The sequence below is a fragment of the Sus scrofa genome, chromosome 2 (assembly GCF_054392235.1).
Source record: "Sus scrofa isolate SSC_HxYL_T2T_F1_AM1 chromosome 2, Sscrofa_HxYL_maternal_Yorkshire_Landrace_v2.0, whole genome shotgun sequence".
NCBI classification, from domain to species: Eukaryota; Metazoa; Chordata; class Mammalia; order Artiodactyla; family Suidae; genus Sus; species Sus scrofa.
The window spans coordinates 68,359,651-68,374,421 of record NC_139384.1 but is presented as its reverse complement, the minus strand read 5'-3'; the positions used below and the strand labels follow the sequence as shown (position 1 = coordinate 68,374,421).

At 53.6% G+C, this 14,771-nt stretch overlaps 1 protein-coding gene across 7 annotated transcripts; it reads right to left on the bottom strand.

Moving 5' to 3' along the window:
* Positions 1-4,155: 4,155 nt before the first annotated feature.
* FKBP8 (FKBP prolyl isomerase 8) lies at positions 4,156-14,771 on the bottom strand. Of its 7 annotated transcripts, none has more exons than XM_085012294.1 (9): positions 14,645-14,771; positions 12,914-13,222; positions 10,273-10,442; positions 10,034-10,122; positions 9,373-9,593; positions 8,606-8,778; positions 5,735-5,812; positions 5,126-5,257; positions 4,156-4,694 (listed from the first exon to the last, which is right to left on the bottom strand). In XM_085012294.1, exons 1-9 carry the CDS (start codon positions 14,769-14,771, stop codon positions 4,608-4,610), a joined length of 1,386 nt encoding a protein of 461 aa, XP_084868420.1. In that variant the 3' UTR covers positions 4,156-4,607. The 7 variants fall into 7 exon arrangements, with proteins under 7 accessions (XP_084868420.1, XP_084868417.1, XP_084868418.1 ...); XM_085012291.1 differs by having other exon boundaries at positions 12,914-13,233; positions 14,534-14,734; XM_085012292.1 differs by having other exon boundaries at positions 12,914-13,233; positions 14,553-14,734.

The following is a 14,771-nucleotide window of genomic DNA, read 5'->3' as shown; positions in this document are numbered from 1 at the left end:
ATCTGGTGTGACCCACAACCTCAGGTAAGAGACACTCATATCAGTCAGGATATTCCAAGAGCCTAGAAGTGACCCCGGGGTGCTGGTCAAGGGCCAGTCCTTTACTTTTTTTTTTGGCTGCGCCTGTGGCATGCAGAAGTTCCTGGGCCAGGGATCAAACAAGCACCACAGCTGCAATCAGAGCTATAGCAGTGACAATGCAAGATCCTTAACCCACTATGGCCACCGGAGAACTCCAAGGGCCAGTCCTTTAAATGTGCAGAGTTTGGACAACCCAGGTTTGATGAGTTACTTCTTTTCTCTTTTTTGGTTTTGTTTTGTTTTGTTTTTTAGGGCCGCACCCGTGGCATACGCCACAGCCACAGCAACACCAGATCTGAGCCACATATGTGAGCTACACCTCGGCTCACAGCAACACCGGATCCTTAACCTGTTGAGCGAGGCCAGGGATCGAACCCGCAACCTCATGATTCCTAGTCGGATTCATTTCCACTGCACCATGAGGGGAACTCCTGATGAGTTATTTCTTTACTGCTCTGCAGCTGGTGGGGCCCCCAGTGCCCTCATGTCTCTAGAAGTACCGAGGAAAAATTTGATTGGGTCATTGTAGGCCACATCACCATCTAGGAGCCAATCACTGTGGCCCGGGAACTGGAATGCTCTGAATGGTCAGGTTGGGTTGCAGACCCACTCCTGAAGTCTTCTGGGGAACCAGCCCAATTTGTCTGGTAATAAATAAAATAAGAAGTTCCTGTTGTGGCGCAGTGGAAGCAAATCTGACTAGGAACCATGAGGTTGCGGGTTCGATCCCTGGCCTCGCTCAGTGGGTTAAGGATCTGGCGTTGCCGTGAGCTGTGGTGTAGGCCACAGACATGACTTGGATCTGATGTGGCTGTGGCTGTGGCTGTGGCTGTGGCCAGCAGGTGATTGGACCCCTAGCCTGAGAACCTCCATATGCTGCAGGTATGGCCCTAAAAAAAAGAGCAAAAAAAAAAAAAAAGAAAGAAAAGAAATAAAGGTGACTTCCACCAGAGGGAGAAATAATGGACTGGCATTCAGGTAGGGAGACTGATGATCCCATGCTGAGTGAGCCCAGTCAGCACTCATCTCCAGAAGTTGTCCTTTAAGGATGAGATGAGGAGTTCCCATCGTGGCTCAGCAGAAACAAATCTGACTGGGATCCATAGGAACACAGGTTCAATCCCTGGCCTCACTCAGTGGATTAAGGATCCAGCATTGCTGTTAGCTGTGGTGTAAGTCGCAGACAAGGCTCGGATCCCAAGTTGCTGTGGCTGTGGCGCAGACCAGCAGCTACAGCTCCAATTTGACCCCTACCGTGGGAACCTCCACATGCTGTGAGTGCAGCCCTAAAAATACAAAAAAAAAAAAAAAAAAAAAAAAAGGATGACATGAGATGGAGGCATGCAAAGGTCACCCTGTTTACATGCTCAGGAGACGTGAGCTTTTGCACACAAAGCTCATTCTACTGTGTTCATTTCCAATTCACAGCCTGCTGCGAGTCATACCCCTTGAAGACAAGGCCAGGCTGAGTCATCGCCCAAGACAGTGTACAGAAGGCACTGGTATATATTTTGATATGAAAGAGTTCCATCCTAGTTGTCCTCTGAACATATTATATGCATTGTCCAGCCAGCACACCTTTGCACATGCTATGCTTGCACCAGGAGTACCCTTTGCCACATGCCAAAGGCCTCTTGTTCCTCTAGGGCAACTTCAATGACCCTCATGCTGGATGCCTGGCTCCCTACCCATGCCCTGTTCAGACCACTGAGGATGGACTCCCCAGGGGATAAACATATTGAAGTCACACTACAAGCCCTGTCATTCGAGGCCTTTCTCCTTATCTCCTAGCCCTATCTTGCAATAAGATGCAGAACCAGTCGGTGGAACATGGGCTCTGGAGGCAGGCCGACTTGGGCCAAATCCTTCCTGTTGCTTCCAAGTAGTAGTGCCCTGGGCAGGAGCTGTCTCCTTCCTGGGCCTCAGTCTGCTCATCTAATAGTGGGCCCAACCAGGCAACCTTGGAGAAAAGGAGCAAAGGTGGGAGGCACACCCAGCCCGACTCCATTATTATTAAAAAGCTACAGTCTTCAGGACAGCATGGAACCTGCCAAGGGGTTACAGAGACCCTCAGCATGGAGCAGAGCTCAGAAAAACTCACACGTGTAGTTAGCATGCACAGACGCAGCTCGGATCTGATGTAGCTGCGGCTATGGCGTAGGCCGGCAGCTGTAGCTCTGATTTGACCCCTAGCCTGGGGAACCTCCATATGCCATGGGTGCAGCCCTAAAAAGCAAAAAAAAACAAAAAACAAAAAACAAAACAGGTTAAGGATCCAGCATTGTCACTGCAGTGGCTCAAGTTGCTTCTGTGGCACATGTTCAAACCCTGGCCTGGAAACTTCTACATGCCATGGGTGGTCCAAAAAAAACCAAAAGCAAATAGAGGAGTTCCCACTGTGACACAACGGGATTGGTGGCATCTTGGGAATGCTGGGACACAAGTTCAATCCCCAGTCTGGCACAGTGGGTTAAGGATCTGACATTGCCACAGCTGTAACTTAGGTAGCAACTGTAGCTCAGAGCTGATCCCTAGCCCAGGAACTCCATATGCTGCAAGGAAGTCAAAAAAACCCACAAAACAAAAAGTAATGGAACATAGGAAAACTAACAAATTGGACCACATTAAAATTTTAAATGTTTGCTCTTTGAAAGACATCATTAAGAAAATTAAAAGTGGGAGTTCCCTGATGGCCTAGGGAACCAGGTTACGGACTCAGCATTGTCACTGCTGTAGCTTGGGTTCGATCCCTGGCCCAGGAACTTTCTCAGGCCGTGCGCACAGCCAAAAAAAAAAAAAAAGAGTAAGAAAATGAAACATGAGCCACAGAGTCACAACATACCTGACAAAGGACTTTTCACAGAATATAACAAAAATGGTTACAGAGAATGAGGCTATGTTGGTACCCAATGACAACATACAATCTGCCCACAGCAATGGTGACTCACATCTGAGCCAGAAAGTCACTCCAGCCATTCCACAGTGCCACTGGCCACCCCTTGGGCTGGCCTCCCAGCTTGAGGTCAATGAGACTGAGGAAAGAGCGGGTACCCGCCTGAGATGATCCCCATCCCCACCCTAAGCCTGGCCAACCCACAGTCCCAGACCCAGCACCTCCCACAAAGCCCCCTTCCTTTGTGAGGACAAGGTAGAAACCTAAGGGGTCTGAATGGTGGAGAGAAGGAGCAAGGTCAAGCCACACCCAGATTTGTACCCTAAGAGTAATCCAGGTGGCCCAGAAAGCAGAGGTCTGGGGCAGGCAGGGAAAAGATGCAGGTTCAAAAGGCAGACAGGGCAAAAACACAGATTCAAGGCCTGACAGCCACCTTCTGCTGAGTAGTTGTGGCTAGAGGCTTCCTTCCAGGACTCTAAGGGAATGGGGGCAGACTAAACATTTGAGTGGTCTACTTCAGAGATAGACCTTTATCCTGAGGCCAGGATAAAGCAGCGAGAAAGACCTCAGGTGCTGGTTGGTAAAGGCCCAAACACTGGCTCTGCCTGTCCTGGCTGTGACGTGGCAGCATCTTGGGGAGAAGTTTCAACAGCCCCAGCAAAGTGAGATCGGATGGATCTCCTGGAGTCAACACCAACCCCTTCCTGTAGCCCTGCAGGATCCAGATCTGCCGACCACCTGCCTTTATCATCTTTGAACATACCAGGCTCTATCCTGCTCCAGGGCCTTCGCACTGGCTATGTTGCTGCCTAGACATGGGGCTGTGCCCCTGCTGCACAGCCAGACCTCTGAGGTCACTGAGCATTCAGTACACCTCCTAGTGACGCTCCATAAGGGGGTCCAATTTCAGATGAAGTAAGACTCATGAGAATAGGGGAAGGAGTATACCTGGGTGTGAATTCCTACAGGGTCTGACTGGGGAACTCTTGAGCACACCGCCCCACTTCTCCGGATCTGCTTCCCCCTCGGCAAAGAGGGTCTGCTGGGGCCCAAGAGGAGATACCCCCACTATAGACCTGGCTCAGCCATACCCACACTCCTGTGTGACCCTGGATGTGGCACAGGCCCGTCCCTGGCTCAGCCCCAAGCGACGGAGGAAGAAGGTTCTGAAACCAGTGTGGTGCGGGTGGGAGGCTTTATTTCACTGTGTTTGGGGCTGGGGGTGGAGGGAGGGGGACCTGGGGAGAGGGCAGCAGGCGGGGCAGGAAGAGTTGGTGCTTGGACAGGGACTGGGTGGGGGAAGGGCTGCCCCCAGGCCTGTCGGGAAAGAGAAACTGAGGCTGGCCCCAACTGAGACCTAACCCGGAGAGTGTGGGTAAGGGTGGGAATTGGGTCTGGAAGAATGAGGGCCCCCTCACTCTGGGCTGGACATGGGGCCCAGGCCCTGCCTCATTTTCCTCCTATAGGGCTCAGTCCCTCCTGCTCACTGGGCCACACAACCCCCAAACCTCACTGTCCCCGCCCCAGAGGAGGGGGCTAGGCCAGTTAGGGCAGTGGACAGGGAGCCTGGGGGAGTCAGGGAGCGCAGGGTAGGGTCCACCATGAGTGGAGGGGATGGCGGCCACATGGGCAGTCAGTTCCTGGCAGCGATGACCACAGAGAGAGCCACGCCCCCCAGGGCCACAGCAGTTGCCCCAAACAGCCACTTCCATGGGATGGACTGTGGATAAAAGAGAGGGAAGAGGAGGGTAGGCAGAAGTTAAGACTGATGTCATGCACCTCAGCTAGCAACATGGCCCAAACAAGCCTCCCAGGAAACCACTGCCTGACAATGACCTGCCTGCCTCTTGGAAAAACCCTTACTCATGGGTCAAAACTCAAGCAAAATGTCCCTCCTCTGGTATACCTCCTGTTCCCCTCTAGAGGAGCCACCATTCCCCTCCCGAGCCCTCCAGATTGTGTTTCATCTTCTGCTCTGGCCCTGGTCACACAGAGCCAGGCTTTTTCTATGACCCCAGCATGGTCCAGCTGAGCTCAGTTCACAAAGACATCAATGTCTGCCAGATGAAGAAACTCTCTGCCTGGTGTACCCTGTCCATGGCCCCTGCCCCTACTTTGGGAGCCTCCCTGTGCCCATCAGCCCAAGCTCACCCAGGCACCCTTGCCAGGACACTTGGCAGGCAGCCGGCTGGGGTTGCCCAGCATCTTCCGGTAGAGGGCGGTCTCTGTGCTCCGCTGGGCTGCGTGCTTCTTCACCAACTTTGAGAGCTCTGCGTGGATCGTCTGTTGAGAGGGGGTTGTCTGTGAGAGCAGGTGGCTCTAGTGCTGGCAGTCTACCTTTCTGGAGCCCTGGGGCCCTTTGAGACTGGGACCGCTGGGACACAGCACTTCCATCAGCTACTCTCTGGGCATCAGCAAAGTGGGGGCTACTGCCTCCTTTCCCTTAGAAGCCAGTGGATGGGGTGGAGCAAAGGAGCCCAGGCAAGAGGAAGGTTCTTTGAGGAAAGCTGAGGACACTGACACTGATCAGGCTGCCAAGTGCCCTTGGCCTCTGGGACCCCCATTGGGGGAGGTGGGGTGAGCCCAGACTGCCTATGCAGGGGTCAACAAGGGTCTCAGGCTGACTGGGGCCCTTCAGCCACCTACCCCCTGCCACTGCCCAGGCAGAGCCACAGCAAGAAGGATAAGGGGCAGACCACAGGAGGAACTTCCCTGACAGGCCAGTACACTATGTCTCCAGGGGGCTCCCATCCTGCTCACCTTGTTGGAAGGTTCCAGCTTCAGAGCTGCTCTCAGGATGGGGATGGCCTCACTGTACTCACCTTGCTGGGCCAGCACCTGCCAGAGGAAGCACATAGTGTATCACTCTGGACCCACACTGGGCCTAGTTCTCCTTTAAGTTCACCTGACCAGTCCCAAATCTATCTCTAGCAACTGTCCTGGAGGTTCCTGAGCCCTCAGACTATAAGAGCGGCAGCCCATAAGACTCAGTGTCATTCCCCTAACCTACTCCTTCCCCTGAGTATCTGTCTCATCCTGTGCAGGAGACCCAAGGCAGCAGTCTCTCCTCCTCCCTCACCACCCTGCGTGGCTCGAGAAGTCAGCTGAATGTTTCCAAAGCTTCGAATGATTCAGAGCCAGGCATGTGACTCAAGCCAGCCAATGAGATCCAGCCTGAACTATGCTTGTACCATTGGGAGGCCAGTTGCTAAATGTGGAGGATGGAAGCTTGGAGCTTTTGGCAGAGCAGGAGGGAGCGTCTTGGTCACCCTGAGAGAGAAGTGTGCCTGAGAAAGAATCACACAGCAGACAGACATAGCGTCTGCACAACATTGCTAAACACCTGGATCTAGCCATGCCTGAAGCCATCCTCCTGACTTGGCAGTTCCACATGCCATCAATTTCTCCTTTTCCCTGAATCCATTTGAATAGGTTTTCATCACCTTCAACCAGCAGATCCAAACATGTGGGAAGCTACATGAGCAGACAGTCTCACTCCCCCAAGATTATAAACCCTTAAAAAATAGGGACAGCATCTTTCCTCTTCTCATGTTTCTATGTAGAACTATACACTCAAAAAGTACTTTAGGAGGAGTTCCCATCGTGGCTCAGTGGTTAACGAATCCGACTAGGAACCATGAGGTTGCGGGTTCGGTCCCTGCCCTTGCTCAGTGGGTTAACGATCCGGCGTTGCCGTGAGCTGTGGTGTAGGTTGCAGACGCGGCTCGGATCCCGTGTTGCTGTGGCTCTGGCGTAGGCCGGTGGCTACAGCTCCGATTCAACCCCTAGCCTGGGAACCTCCATATGCCGCGGGAGCGGCCCAAGAAATAGCAACAACAACAACAACAACAACAACAACAACAACAACAACAAAGTACTTTAGGAGTTCCCCTCATGGCGCAGCAGAAACAAATCTGACTAGGAACCATGAGGTTGCAGGTTCAATCCCTAGTCTTGCTCAGTGGGTTATGGATCTGGCATTGTCGTGAGCTGTGGTGTAGGTCACAGACATGGCTTGGCTCTGGTGTTGCTGTGGCTCTGGCGTAGGCTGGCAGCAACAGCTCTGATTAGACCCCTAGCCTGGGAACCTCCATATGCCGTAGGTGCAGCCCTAAAAAGACAAAAAAACAAACAAAAAAAAAAGTACTTTAAGGAGCTCCCGTCATGACATAGAAGAAACGAATCTGACTAGGAACCATGAGGTCGCAGGTTCGATCCCTGGCCTCACTCAGTGGGTTAAGGATCTGGTGTTGCCATGAGCTGTGGTGTAGGTTACAGAGGCGACTCGGATCCTGTGTTGCTGTGGCTGTGGCATAGGCCGGCAGCTGTAGCCTGGGTTCGACCCCTAGCCTGGGAACCTCCATGTGCTGCACCTGTGGCCCTAAAAAGCCACAACAAAAAAAGTATTTTAAAAATGATGGCTGGTTGGAGTTCCCATTGTGGCTCAGGGGGAAAAAATCCGACTAGTATCCATGAGGACACAGGTTCGATCCCTGGCCTTGCTCAGTGGGTTAAGGATCTGGCATTGCCGTGGACTGTGGTGTAAGTCGCAGTCGGAACTTGGATCTAGTATTTCTGTGGTTGTGGTGTAGGCCAGCAATTATAGCTCTGATTTGCCCCCCAACCTGGGAACTTCCATGTGCTGTGGGTGCAGCCCTAAAAAAAAATTATAACAATAATAACAATAGTACTAGCTGGACTGCTCAGACCTCTCACAAAAACACTGAGTGACATAGCATTTGCTTGCACCTTGGTTTCCTTGGTTTATTGCTAAAAAATGCTGAAATCACCCCCTTTCCCCAACAGAGTGAGGATGAACAGAAATGGGGGCAAAAGCATTTAAGTTCAAATTCACTGGAGCCAAACTCATCTCTACTTTCCACCAGCACTTACTTTGCACCTACTGTGTGCCTGGCTCTGTCTACAGGGCTGGAGATTTAACAGGAATGAGATATGTAAGATCCCCATATTCAGGTAAGGGAGTGGGACAAGGGGCAGAACACCTGCCCATGCTGACAAGTGACATGGGAAACGTGAAGATAGGGCAGAGGGTCAGGGTTGGGGTGACAGAGAGGGTTTCCTAAGAAGGTGACATCATAGCAAAGACCTGAAGGATGTAAAGGAGAAACCCATGGGTATATCTCAGGTACGAATGTCTCAGGATATAGCCTATGCAAAGGCACTAGGGTGGGAGCAGATCTGGGCTGGGTGGCAGGCAGTGGTGAAGCTGAGCAGGATGGAAAGAAGTAAGAGTAGACTGGAAGGGGATGGCAGGAGGAAGAGGAGATGGCTGAGAGCCTCAAAGGCTACAATGAGAATCCAGCTTTTAGTCTGAGGGAGATGAGAGCCACAAAGGGTTATACATGAGGAACAGTTACCAATGGGCCAGAGGGCAGTGTCAAGGAGTAGAGGAAACCTAAGACTCAGGGTTCAAATCTGACCTCAGTTAATGAATTGCTATGACTCAGGACACACCCCCACACCCATCCGGGGCTCTGTCTCCCCCTGTTACCCCAGTGTTTGGCTAGCTGACGCCTATACCCTTCTCCAATCTAAAGCCTGGGACCAGCCTCACTGCCCTGGAATGGGGGAGCCAGTCTGCCCGCCTGTTGCCTGTTGGCTGCAGCTCACCTTGCCCTTTCGGAAAAGTGCCTTGATGTTGTCAGGCTGGTGCTCAAGCACAAGGCTGCAGGAGCGCAGCGCTGCACGGTAGTGGTCCAGCTTCAGCTGTGAGGCTGCCAAGTTGTTCAGACACTTCACCTTCAGCTGCAAAAGCTGTTCCTCCTCCTCAAATGTCATGTCCACTGTTGGGAGAGAGCACTCAGCTGTAGCCACCATTATCATGCCAGCAGCCCGCCATGATCACCCATGTGCAGAAGGACTGTGTGACCCAGGCCACAGTCCACCCCTCTGCACCTGGTGGTAGAAGAGACTGAGGCGGAAGGTCTCTGAGGATCCCCATCACAGGAGAGGGGGTGTCCAAGCTCCCTGTACTGCGGCCTCCACTACCTACTCCTCAGGAGATTCCAGGCCTCTCTGGCCTCAGTTTCCTCATCTCTCACATGGGACAAGACCAGCACCATCCTCAGCACTCCCAAGAAGTCTACAAATGGACCCCATGGGAATGAGAGCTTGATCAAAGGACACATGGATTGACAGTATCTGCAGGCACCTACGTTCCAACGTCTACCCGCACACCACCCACAACATCCCACTGATCTGAGATGTGCCATAATAAGTCTCTGGATATATCTAAAGGTTAGGCACAGCTAAACATCTATCCATATTCTGGAATTTTCTAGAGTGTTCTGAATGTGAGGCCCTCTGTAGCTTGAGGTTTCTAGCACTAGTGAGGATGGCTTTGCAGGGGAGATGCTAGGATTCAACCTGGCCGTCACCTTTGGCACTAGAAGTGATGGCCTTGATGGCGAGGTCATAGGAGTTGGCAGCCAGCACGAAGTCAGCCCGCTGGTAGTGAGCATTGCCACACTCCCGCTTCCGGTTGGCCAGGGCCACTCGCTCCTGCCCTGTAAGCATCTCCAGATCAGGCCCATCCACGGCAGCCTTCAGGGTCACCTCCAGGCACAGGGCCGCATGTGGGGGGATGTATGGGCTCCTGCTGGGGGAGGAGGTAGGATAGCACTCAGACCCAGAGGTTACCATGACTGAACCCCAGACACAATGGGTTGGCTTGAGAGCAGGTGGGAAAGGGCTGTCACCTCCTCTTCAGTAAAACTCTTGCCACACTTGAGTGATATATGGAAGTTCCCGGGCCAGGGAACCAAGCCAGGCCGCACCTGCAGCAAAGCCAGATCCTTAACCTACTGCACCACAGTGAGAACTCCCCCTTCTGCTTTTTTTTTCTTTTTGGCTGTGGCATATGGAAGTTCCTGCGGCACAGCAGTGATAATGCTGGATCTTTAACCCACTGAGCCACCAGGGCACTCCTCAGTTTCCTTTTCTATAAAATGTGCAGGCAGATAGTGTGAGACAGCTGAGCAACTTGTCCCGCCCACTTCCACACCCCCACAGGGACCCCTGCAGACAGCAGGTTCTCACCTGCCTTGGGGGCCATAGCAGTACTTGGAGTCAGCAGTGACCATAGCTGTCTCCCCCACATCCATGAGTGGGACACTGAGATCCAGGGCCTGGCAGAAGCATGAGAATTGAGTGGGTCCAGGTGCTGCATAGCAGTGCTCAGCCCTCCTCAGCCCCACCCCCAGCTTGCACAGCCACCCCCACCTCCCCCACTACCTCCACTCCCCCGCCACCCTACCCAGGCCCCACCCTACTCCCACCTGGATGACGTCACAGTCGCCTAGGGTGAACACCAGCTCCGGCTCCTCCTGTACCCGTGTGCCATTCTCCAATGATGTCTGCAGCTGCACAGTGACCACCTGGCCCTTGGTCGGGCGACTTGAGCCTGGTGGGCCTGGAACCAGCGTCTTCTTCCTCAACAGCCCATTCCCTGCAGAGGAGTAGGAGCAAGCAGCCTGTCACCAGGTGCTCAGATGGGTGCCTGCTCCCTAGCATCCCCCTCCTGGCTCCACCTATCCTGAGAGTAGTTCAACACCAGGGTACAAGCCGAGCTTTCAGTGGCCACTCTGCCACTTATTGGGCAGGTGACCCACGGCTCTGGGCCTCAGTGTCCCTGCCTGGACACTTGACATCAAAGGACTGATTTGGGGACTGACGATACTGGACCTAAGTATGGGCTCAGTGAACGCTGGCTGATCTATTATCTTAAGGAAGTCAAAGAAGGAAGGAAGGGAGGGAGGGAAGCAGGGAGGAAGGAAGAGAAAAATCAAGACTCAATGAAGGCAAAGGGCTGAGAAAAGCCATCCTGCCTACAACAGTCAGGGTGGTGGGATGCCCAGGAGAGACTGAAGCTACCCTTTCCTCCCTCCTCTGGTTCCAGTCTCTGCCCTGTGACGTGTGGGCCTTGATTTATCCCAGCCATGATATGGGGTGATCAGGGGGTCTCCTGACGACACGTGGTGAGTTGTTTGCTTGGTTAGCAGAGTACCTGTGATGCCAGGAGTGTGTACCAACCAAAGCACCACACCACCAAAGGGCCTGCAAGGAAAAGTAGCCCCTCACGCTCCCACAGCCACCGAAGAGACCCCTTTGTTCCCCTCCATACTCCAAGCAATCTTAGGAACAGCCAAATGGCCACAGCCAACACTTCTAAATACCCAGGCACAAAGCCTTGTGCCCTCACAAATCCACTCAAGGAGCCCCCACCACGACAACACCCACTGTGGTCCCATGACAACTGCTGGGGTGACAGAAGGCTTACACCTATGGGGCACGACAGACTGACAGCATCCGTAGTTACCCATGTTCCAACAAGTACCCCTGTTCTATAACAGACCACTGGTTTGGAAAATGCCACCGGGAGTCTAAGTAGATCCTAGTCCAAAGGTTAGGGGCAGGGAGATAGCAATTCATATTCTGGAATATTCTAGAGTGTTCCAAATTTCTGTAATGCTCCCCAATTTATACATGCTCCTGCATGCAGTTTGAGAACCACTGATCTAGTGGATACCAAGGGACCCCCTGAATCTTTGAGGTTTCTGGACACTAATAGCGGATGTGCTGGTAGGGTCTTAATCCAGAGCGAGTAAACTCTGGGTAAATCACATCCCCTCTCCAAGGCTCAGTTTCTTTGTCTAGAAGCCTGAATTCTGACCTCAGAAAGTAGCTGGCTTGAATAAAAACAAACGGAGCCAGCCTCATGCTCACACAGGGTGCAGTGCAGATCTTAGTATTAGCACAGAAGAACTTTCCAAACTTTAATGCAGCCAAGGAGGCTGCACGACCTTGGGCAAGTAAGTGCCTTCACCTCACTGACCCTCAGTTTCCCTATTTATAAAATGGGGATACGTTAGGAATTACATCATGGGGTTGTTATGACAATAAAATAAGACGAAGCACAGGCCCAAAACCAGGGCTCAGTAAATACTACCCGCTGTTATCTTTAGGAGTAGTAAAGGTTATACCTGTGGTGGAAGCGAAATCAGTACCAATTCTGTTTCATTAGTGTCAGCGTTATTTTTTTTTTTTTTTTAATTTTTCTTGGTCTTTTTGCCATTTCTTGGGCCGCTTCCACGGCATATGGAGGTTCCCAGGCTAAGGGTCTAATCGGAGCTGTAGCCACCAGCCTACACCACAGCCACAGCAATGCGGGATCCGAGCCACCTCTGCGACCTACACCACAGCTCACAGCAACGCCCGATCCTTAACCCACAGAGCACGGCCAGGGATCGAACCCGCAACCTCATGGTTCCTAGTCGGATTTGTTAACCACTGCGCCATGACGGGAACTCCTGTCAGCATTATTTGATACTACTGTATTGTTAATATTAAAGGTAGCAGGAAGGATGTTTCACTGTTATTTGTCTGGACATTAGCATTATTCAGTATATTAGATATCAGAACTAGTAGCATTATGTTTATTTTCTAGAGGTGCTGGAAGGGTTATAGGGGACAGGAGCACATGTGTGGGTTCTCCTGGTTTCTTTCTTGCAGGACTGTTCTAAACAATGAGCACACTAATAACACTAATGAATACTTTGAACCTGACAGAGTGATGAATAAAATGAGATGTTCCACAGGTCTATCTGACCTCAGAACATTTTTCTAGGGACAGGTACTTGTCAGACAAATGACAAGAAAAGGAGCGGGGGTTGAAAGCTGTCAGAGCCTGCTGAGCTGGCTGTGTGGCCCTGTACAGGTGATTCAGCCTCTCTGAGCCATGAAGTGTCTCAAGCAACTACCTGTGGCTGATGATCACGGTGGTTACACGTTTTACTTCCAACCTACCTCAAAACAGAGATAGGGAAATGAGGCTCAGGGTAGAAAGCCCAGGCCAAGGTCACTCCCGCACCTGAGCTGTCTGGGCCCCGTGGTCCAACCCGAGCCACCCCGGCTCCTTACCCAGGATGTCCAGCCACTCGTCTGGGGCTGGGGCGGGCTCAGGCTCAGGCTCCATGGCGGCCAGGAACTCTCGGGCCAGGGCCCCGGGCTGTTCGGCCTCCTCCACTGGGGGCTGCCCCACATCCTCAAGTGGCGGCAGCTCACTCAGGTCCTCCTCCTCCTCCTCCTCCTCCTCCTCGCCCTCTGCGTCTTCCACCCCATCCAACACTTCGAAGTCCTCAAGTGGTGGGGCTCCAGTAGGTGGCGGGGCAGTGGGTTCAGGGCCTGCAGCAGAGGGCTCAGCACAGGACGCCATGCTGCTGGGGGGACGGGAATTGGCCCTGGTAGGGAAAATGGATGCAGGTAAAAATACCACCAAGCCTTCAACTTCTCCTCTGCATCCACTCCCCACACTGCCAATCACTTGCTCTGTGTGACTCAGGGACTCCAGGCCTCGGTTTCCTCCTCTATACAGTGGGTACAGTAACAACCCTGGTTTGTCCAAAGGACTTAACAACCCACTCATCAAGCCCTGGGCATCAGGCTCAAACAGTGTTAGCTATTATTAGAAACAATTATTACTTAATCTTTATCAACACCTTGGGAAGTAGGGAATATCCCATCACCCCCACCCCCACCTCCCTCAGCAGAAAAGGAAATTGAGGCCCAGAAAGCCAAAGCTATTGGTCCAAGGTCAAAACACAAGCCAAACACAAGGGGCTGGATTTGAACCTGGGGCTTTATCTAATGAAATGCTCAGAGCAGGTACTGGGGCTCTTTTTCAGAGGGACAACCCCTGAGATCTTGAAGAGGCTATTTTTAGAGCCCAAGGGAAAAATAACTGAATCTTTACCAGGGCTCCCCACCCTCAGTTGTCCCTTCTCCTCAAGAAAGCCACCCAGAAAGGCCAGTCTTTCCTTCCATACACTGAACCTAATACCCTGCCAACCCCGACACCAGAGACCTTGACCCAAACCACCCAAACCATTCCCTAGCAGGGCTTTCTCCACTCGTCAGGCCTTCTTACCACCCTCTCAAAGTAGCCTCCTTCACAGGAGTGCTTGAGACCCCCAAGGCTTTTTCCTTGGACCATCAAGAACTGGCCCCCACCCCCAGGCCCCAAGCTTGAGAGGTGGCAGAACCATCATTCTAACCCACTGCATCTCCTTCCTAACGCTCACCTGCCTGTTCCTTCTGGGATAGGGTCTCATTTTCTGAGACCCTCCCAGCCCTCACACCCCACAATCCCCTGCGCCCGCGTAAGTAGCCCTCCCCCCACCCCAACCATCGCCCCCAGCCCGGGCCAGCTCCCCCCACAGCCGTTCTCTCTCCCCTGAAAACCCTAATGTCCCCAGACGCCCCCATCCCTATCCCATAACACCCTACGCTCTCCAGCCGCCCCCTGCTCCGGCCTGGCCCTCCGTCAACCTCCCAGCCAAGTCCCCAACGCCCCACGCATGTTTGACGCCACGTCTGGGGCTCCAGACCCCCCCGCACCCCTCGGGCACCCCCGACTCTGCACGTCTTCACCAGCAGCGCCCCCACCCGCTGCCCATGGCCCTCCATGGCCCCCACCCCCAGCAGCCCCCGCCCGGCCGCGCCCCCTCCGGCACTCCGACCCCGCGGGGCCCCCCGGCTCGCCTCCCCCGCGGCCCTTCACCCAGCCTATCGGCTGCAGCCCCAGCCGCGCCGGCCCCCGGACCAGCCCAAGCCCGGGCAGCGCTCCCGGCCGCCGCGGCCCCGCCGGCGCCCTGGGACACGTGCCTCCGGCTCCGGGACCCCCGCCTGGGGTCCTGCGCCCCCCTCCCCGCCCCCAGCCGCGGCCGCCGCGCCTCGGGAACCAGGCTCTGGCGCCCAGCCCCTCCCTCACCGCGCCCAT